Here is a 7797-nt window from a genome sequence, read left to right as displayed (position 1 = left end):
CACCCTGCTCCCCGGTGGGTGCCAACGGCCCCGAGCAGCCTCCCCGGGGGCTCCCCGACCCCACGGAGCCCACGGAGCCGGGCCAGCTGGGAGCAGTGGGCCGCTCCCCTCCTTGCCCCTTTTCCCGGGCCGGGGGGGGGGGACCCCAACGCAGCGAAAACCTGGCCCGAGAAATTCTCCGCTGGCTGCATCTCGCCAGCTCCGCGCCGGAGCGAGGGTGGGGGGGTCAGGGGGGAGCTGGGCTGCAGCTGCCACGGTGCCGGGAGGCTCCGGGCACATCTGGCCGGCAGATGTGGCCGGGCAGCATTGGGGTGGGGAGGGGGGGGGATGGCTGCATCCTGCGCCTGCGTCCCGCCGCCCGCGTCCCAGCCCTCGCGACCGCTCCCAGGGCGCAGGGAGAGAGAGAGAGATAAAAAGAGGTGGCCGAACCGGTCCCTCTGCACGGCGCCCGGCGCCGGGCCGGTCGCGGGAAGCGCCGGGCGAGGCGAGGCCAGGAGCCGAGCGCTAAAAAGATTCAGCCCCAAAAGCCAAATCGGGAGCAGCATTACGCTGGGGTGGGCTGCGCGACACCCGCGCTGCCCTCAGTAGGCTTCAGAGTTAACGCACCCAGTATATTAGCATGAACCCGCTCTACCCCCTCTCCCTCCCCCCCGAATTAAAAGCTCCAGCTTTAAAGTCGCTTTAAGAGACTTTCGGGGCTCTGGCCGGCGGCCCCAGAGAAAGAGCAAAAAAGGGGGAGGGAAAAAACCACTTTATTTTCCTAAAATATTGTCGTAGTAAAAAAAGTGCCCCCCAAAAAAGAACCAAAAGAGGGGAAAACACCCTCCTCGCCCCTCGCAGCAGCCGCCCGCCCCTGCCCACTGCTTTTCGCCTTATTTTCTTGCATTTATTCTTTTTTATTAAGAAACCAATTAAAAACCTCTCCGCCAAGCGCTGAAGCTCCCCGAGCGCAGCGCCCGCGGGAAACGCCCGGGAAAACGGGGGAGGCCGAGGGGCAGGGACCGCGGGAAAGCGGCTTCTTCCCTCGGCGAGAAGGAGGAGGAGGAGGAGGAAGCAGCGGCCCCGGGGCGGGCGGCTCAGCTCGGGGGCACCCACACTTTGTGGGCGCTGACGACGTCGCCCAGCTTGGCCTTGATCTTCAGGAAATGCCGCTTGAACTCCAAGCCGTCGCCCTGGGCGCGGAGAGCGGCGGGGTGGGGGCAAAGCCGGCGCCTCACGCCCCCGCGGTGCCGCCCCGGCACCCGCCCGGCGCCGCGCTGCACCCGCCTGGCACCCCGTGACACCACCTTGCACCCCATGGTACGACCTTGCACCTACCTTACACCACGCTGCACCCATCTTGCACCATGCTGCACCCACCTTGCACACATTGGACACTGCATCGCCTTGCACCATGTTGCACCCACCTTGCACCCTGTGGCACCACCTTGCACCCACCTTGCACCTCACTGCACCTGCCTTGCACCCCGTGACACCACCTTGCACCCCATGGTACGACCTTGCACCTGCCTTACACCACGCTGCACCCACCTTGCACACACTGGACATTGCATCGCCTTGCACCATGCTGCACCTACCTTGCACCCTGTGGCACCACCTTGCACCCATCTTGCACCATGCTGCACCCACCTTGCACCCTGTGGCACCACCTTGCACACATTGGACTTCACATCACCTTGCACCATGCTGCAGCAGCTTGCACCCACCTTGCACCATGCTGCACCCACCTTGCACCCCGTGGCACCACCTTGCACCCATCTTGCACCGTGCTGTACCCACCTTGCACCCTGTGGCACCACCTTACACCATGCTGCACCCACCTCGCACACGTTGGACGTTGCATCGCCTTGCATCATGCTGCACCCACCTTGCACCCCATGGCACCACCTTGCGCCACGCTGCACCCACCTCGCACACGCTGGACGTTGCATCGCCTTGCACCGTGCTGCAGCAGCTTGCACCCACCTTGCACCACGCTGCACCCACCTTGCACCACCTTGCGGCCGCCTCGCGCTGCCTTGCAGTATCTTGCGCCGCCTTGCACCATGCTGCGCTCACCTCGCACCACGTTGCACCACCTTGCAATTGCCTTGCACCACGCTGCACCCCCCTTGCACCATGCTGCACCCCCCTTGCACCATGCTGCACCCACCTTGCACCGTGTTGTACCACCTTGTGCCACCTTGCAACTGCTTCGCGCCACGCTGCCACCCCCCCAGCGCCACGCTGCACCCATCTCGCCCCACCCCACCTCGTGTTGCCTCACCCTGCGCCCGCCTGGGTGCAAGGCGGGCGCCACGCGGGGCGAGGCAGCCGCGCTCTGCAGCGCCCGGCGCCGCCGCGCGCCGCTCCGCCCCCGCCTTGCACCGCGTTCTGCACCTTCCCTGCGCCACGTTGCACCCACCTGGCACTGCTCCGCGATGTCCCGCGGCACCCCGCAGCACCCCGCAGCGCCTCGCGCCACCCCGCAGCCACCGGGCCGTGGCCCGCGGCCCCTTCACCCGCGCCGCGACGCTTTCGCTCCCTCCCGCCTCACCTTGGAGAGGCGAAAGTCCACCAGGATCTTGCTCTCCATCTCCACCAGGTTCACCTTGAAGATGAGCTTGTTGTTCCTCCGGTCGGTGGTGGAGACGGTGACCTGCGGAGGAGCAGCGGGAAGGGCAGGGGCGGCTGTGGGGCTGCTCCTCCCCGGCGGGGGGGTGCTGGCAAAAGGGGGGGGTCCCGGGCCCCACCTGGTTCGTGCAGCTCTTCTTCCAGCCGTAGCCCATCTTCTCGCACACCTCCCTGAGGGTCCGGTACGAGCAGTCGGCGTCCAGCTTGGTGAAGAACCGCGTCATCCGCTTCACCAGGCGCTGCCACGGGCTCTGCGGAGGGCCCCGCCGGCGCCATCAGCCCGCCGGCTCGGGGCCGCGAGCTGCCCGGCACCCTGCCGGCGCCCGAGCCCCCCCCCCGCCCGCCCGCTCGCGCCGCGCCGCTGCCAAACATCGGCAGAGTTGCAGCCCCAATATTGCAAAGTTGCAACCTGTATATAACAGGCACTGCAAATTTGCACCCTGCCAGTGCGTGTATATATATATATATATATATATATATATATATATATATATATATATATATATATTTACTTATATATATATATATTTTTTTTTTTTTTGCAAAGTTGCATCCCAAATATTGCAAAACTGCACCACAGTACTATAAATAGCGCCAAGTGGCATCCTGGATACTGCAAAGTTGCATCCCAGTAGCGCCCGTATTGCGAAGTTGCACCCCAAACAGGGCAACGTTGCACCTCGGTATCACAGACCCTGCAAAGTTGCATCCTGCATGCTGCAAAGTTGCATGCTGCAAAGTTGCATCCTGCCAGTGCTTATGTTGCAAAGTTGCACCCCAAACAGGGCAACGTTGAACCTCGATATCACAGACCCTGCAAAGTTGCATCCTGCATGCTGCTAAGTTGCATCCTGCCAGTGCTTATGTTGCAAAGTTGCACCCCAAACAGGGCGACGTTGCACCTCGATATCATAGACCCTGCAAAGTTGCATCCTGCCAGTGCTTATGTTGCAAAGTTGCACCCCAAACAGGGCAACGTTGCACCTTGATATCACAGACCCTGCAAAGTTGCATCCTGCATGCTGCAAAGTTGCATCCTGCCAGTGCTTATGTTGCAAAGCTGCACCCCACACAGGGCGACGGCGCAGCCCGCAGCTCCCCGCCCCGCCAAGTCGCGCCGCGGCCGGCGGCGGCACCTGCGAGGAGCCGGGGGTGCCCAGCAGCTGGCTGTTCACCAGCATGTGCTCGGCGCACGCCGGCTGCGAGAAGCTGATGCCTTGCACGAGCTTGTCGATGGCGGCCGGGCCGCCGTCCCAGAGCGCCGCGCCGGTGCCGGGTTCGGGCTGCGACGTGGAGTAACTCGCCTTCTCCTCACTGCGACGCGGAGCGGGGTTCGGGGGGCCAGGAGGGGAGAAAAGGCCGGTATTGATTTGGGGTTTTTTGGTTTTTTTTTTTTTTTTTTGGTTTTTTTTTGGTTTTTTTTTGCCGACCTTAGCGTCTCGGAGCCCGTCTCGGAGCGCCCGCGCTTGCCGCCGCCCGGCGAGTCGCCGCCGGCCCGCTCGCCGCCTGCCGAGGCAAAGGGGCGCCCGGTGAGCCGCCGGCGGCACCCCAGGGTGCGCTGGGGTGGGGGGACGCCGCCGGCGCCGCGCGCTCACCCCTCTTGGCCGGCCGGCTGTACCAGCGGTCCTTGCCGATGTCGGCCACGGTGATCCTCGCCGCCGGGCTCTCCGCCAGGATCTTGTGCAGCAGCGCTGCGGAGAAACCGGCCGAGGCTTTGCGGAACCAAAATCCTCCCCACTCCCCACCCCCCCAAAAAATCCCGCAGCGCCCGGCTCTTTTTTCCCCTCCATTTTTTTGCATTTTGCATTTTTTTTTTTTGTTTTTTTAGGGGGGGCCTCGCAGCGCGCCGCGTACCCAAGGGCGCCGAGTCGATTTTTTTCCAAGGGGACAAGTAGGTTTTTTTCTCCTTCCAGTCGCTGTATTCCTGGCAGTTGTCGCTGGGCTGGTCCCAGGGCAGCTCTGCCAGCAGAGGAAAAACCCCCTCGGTCACGCCGCCTTTTTTAACCCCCCCTCCACCCGGCCCCAAGCAGGGAAAAACCTCAGCGGAAAAAGGCTGCGAGATGCTCCCACCCGTTTTTCTACCCAGTCTTTGCATCCTTTAAAACACTGCAATGCACAAAAAGCCACCGGGGAGTTGCAAATGCAAAAACAAACAGGGAGTGGGTGCTACTGTAGCTTTTTTCCTACTAAATGCACCCAGTCTTTGCATCCTTTAAAAAATCGCAATGCACAAAAACCACCGGGGAGTTGCAAATGCAAAAGCAACGGGGAGCGGGCGCTACTGTTTTTTTTTTCCTACTAAATGCACCCAGTCTTTGCATGCTTTAAAATATTGCAATGCACAATAGCCGCCGGGGAACTGCAAATGCAGAAGTAACGGGGAGTGGGTGCTACTGTGGTTTTTTTTTTCCTACTAAATGCACCCAGTCTTTGCACGCTTTAAAATATTGCAATGCACAAAAACCACGGGGTGTTGCAAATGCAAAAGCAACCGGGAACGAGGCAATACGGTGGGTTTTTTTTTCCCTTTTTTTTCCCCCCGCCCGCGTCACCTCCGGCCAGCATGGCTGTGAGCACGATGCCGCAGGCCCAGACGTCGACGGGCTCGGCGCGGAAGTCGGCGCGCCGCAGCAGCTCGGGCGCCACGTAGGGCAGGGTGCCGCACATCTTGTTGAGGCGCCGCTCGCGGCCGTTGTGCTTGAAGACGGTGGCCAGGCCGAAATCGGAGATTTTGAGGTTGTCTGGGCGAAATAAAATTAAAAAAAAAAAAAAAAGAGAGAGAGAGAAGCAAAGCGAAAAGGCGGCGGCGGGTGGGGGGAAGCGGCGCTGGCGGCGCTGCCCCTACCTCGCTCGTCCAGCAGCAGGTTTTCGGGCTTGATGTCGCGGTGGGTGATGCCGATGCTGTGCAGATAGACCTGCGAGGGGGGCGAGACGGTGGCGGCGGGTTGGCGGCGGCGGCGGCAGGGCGCCGCGAGCAGCGGCGGCGGCGGCGGCACTCACCACGCCGGCGATGAGCTGCTGGAAGAACCGCCGCGCCTCCGCCTCGGGCATGCCGACATCGGGCTCTGCGCAAAGGCAAAGGGGCGGCGTGAGCGGCAGCGGCCGCTTTCTGGCCACTATCCCCCCCCCCCCAACACACACACACCCCCCGGTTTGCAAGGATGTGCCAGCGTGCAGCGCCGAAATGCCAAAATTTGCCAATGTGCTGCAACGCAAGCTGCGAAAGATCGCAGAAGTGCTTAAATGCAATTGGCAAAATGCTGCAACGCAAGCTGCGAAAGATCGCAGAAGTGCTTAAATGCAATTGGCAAAATGCTGCAACGCAAGCTGCGAAAGATCGCAGAAGTGCTTAAATGCAATTGGCAAAATGCTGCAACGCAAGCTGCGAAAGATCGCAGAAGTGCTTAAATGCAATTGGCAAAATGCTGCAACGCAAGCTGCGAAAGATCGCAGAAGTGCTTAAATGCAAACGGCCAAATATTAAAATATAAGCTGCAAAAACCTGCAAGATGTTTACATGCGAGTGGCAAACTGCAGACACGCAAAGCGTAAAAGCGTTTAACTGCAAACTACAAAACGCCGATGTGCAAACCGCAAACATTCGGGAAAAAAATGGTTGAACGCAAAAAGCGAAATGCTTCAGTGCAAGATGCTTAAACACAAAATGCAGCACGGGAAAGCGAATCGCAGGCCGAACGTGGCCACGGTGCTGCGGGCCGGGCCGCGGCGGCCGGCGTACCGATGCGGTCGAAGAGCTCGCCGCCGCTGCAGTACTCGAGGAAGAGGTACTGCGTGGCGCCCTCCCGCCGGTGCCCGTAGAAGCGCACGACGTTCTCGTGGTTGAGCATCTTGTTGATGCAGATCTCCTTCTTGATGTTCTCCGGGCAGTCGGCCGCCCGCTTCATGTCCACGATCTTCACGGCCACGGCTTCCTCCGTGCGGCGGTTCACGGCCAGCTGCACCCTGCGGGCGGGTGGGGTGGGGAGGGGTGGGGGTCAGCGGCCCCGGGGCCGCCGCGGCGGACGTGCAGCAGGTGAGCACGCAACTGGGCGCAGCAGGGTGCAGCGGGCGTGCAATGGGCGTGCAAGGGGCGTAGGCAGTGGGGCGCTACGGGATGCAGCAGGCAGGCAGTGGGTGCACAGTGGGTGTGCAAAAGGGGTGCAATGAGGTGCAGTGGGCATGCAAGTGGGGTGCAATGGGGTGCAGTGGGTGTGCAAGCGGGGTGCAATGGGAGTGCAGCAGGCAGGCAATGGGTGCACAGTGGGCGTGCAAGGGGGTGCAATGGGGTGCAGTGGGCATGCAAGCGGGGTGCAATAGGAGTACAGTGGGCACGAAAGGGGGGTGCAGTGGGAGTGCAGCGGGCAGGCAATGGGTGTGCAGTGGGTATGCAAGGGGGGTGCAATGGGGTGCAGTGGGTGTGCAAGCGGGGTGCAATGGGAGTGCAGCAGGCAGGTAATGGGTGCACAGTGGGCAGGCAAGGGGGGTGCAATGGGAGTGCAGTGGACAGGCAATGGGTGCACAGTGGGGTGCAATGGGCATGCAAGCGGGGTGCAATGGGAGTGCAGCGGGCAGGCAATGGGTGCACAGTGGGCAGGCAAGGGGGGTGCAACGGGTGCAGAGCTGGCACGCAAGGGGGGTGCGATGGAGCACAGGGGGCGGCGCCCCGTGGGCGTGCAAGCGGAGTGCAGTAGGGGCGCAGCGGGCAGGCAAGCGGCGCGCGAGGGGGGCGCAGCGGGCAGGCAAGTGGGGTCCAGCGGGGGTGCAGAGGGCAGGCTGCGGGGCGCTGTGCGCGTGCAAGCGGGGTGCAACAGGGGCGCGGCGCACGTGCCGGGGGCGCGCGGGAATGCGCTCCGCCCCTCCCCCCCCCCCGCACTCTCCACCTCCTCCCCTCCCCTCCTCCCCCCCCCCGGCGCGGCCGCACTCACTCGCCGTAGGCGCCTTCGCCCAGCGTCTGCACCAGGTCCCAGTCCGCCACGAAGGGCACCGCCATGGCGCCCCCCGCCCGGCCCGGCCCGGCGCGGCCCGGCCCCCGGCCCGCGAGCGCGCCACGCGGGGGCCCCGCCCCTTCCCGCCAAGCCGGGGCCCCGCCCTTCGCCCCGCCAAGCGGGGGCCCCGCCCCCAGGTCGGAGCCCCGCCCCCTCCCCTAGCGCGCCAAGCCGGGGCCCCGCCCTTCGCCCCGCCCCC

At 63.1% G+C, this 7797-nt stretch overlaps 1 protein-coding gene across 1 annotated transcript; it reads right to left on the bottom strand.

Annotated features, from left to right (window-relative positions):
* Positions 1-749: 749 nt before the first annotated feature.
* On the bottom strand, positions 750-7641 carry CHEK1 (checkpoint kinase 1). The gene is made up of 12 exons (XM_062594568.1): positions 7539-7641; positions 6353-6576; positions 5614-5678; positions 5459-5528; positions 5166-5354; positions 4468-4572; positions 4209-4304; positions 4044-4119; positions 3750-3927; positions 2733-2864; positions 2537-2638; positions 750-1172 (listed from the first exon to the last, which is right to left on the bottom strand). The coding sequence occupies exons 1-12, from the start codon at positions 7601-7603 to the stop codon at positions 1077-1079; spliced, it is 1398 nt and encodes a 465-aa protein (XP_062450552.1). The 5' UTR covers positions 7604-7641; the 3' UTR covers positions 750-1076.
* Between the last annotated feature and the right edge of the window lie 156 nt (positions 7642-7797).

The sequence above is a fragment of the Rhea pennata genome, chromosome 24 (assembly GCF_028389875.1).
Source record: "Rhea pennata isolate bPtePen1 chromosome 24, bPtePen1.pri, whole genome shotgun sequence".
Lineage (NCBI taxonomy): Eukaryota > Metazoa > Chordata > Aves > Rheiformes > Rheidae > Rhea > Rhea pennata.
The sequence above is the reverse complement of the archived record's forward strand: the minus strand, read 5'-3'. Positions and strand labels throughout refer to the sequence as shown.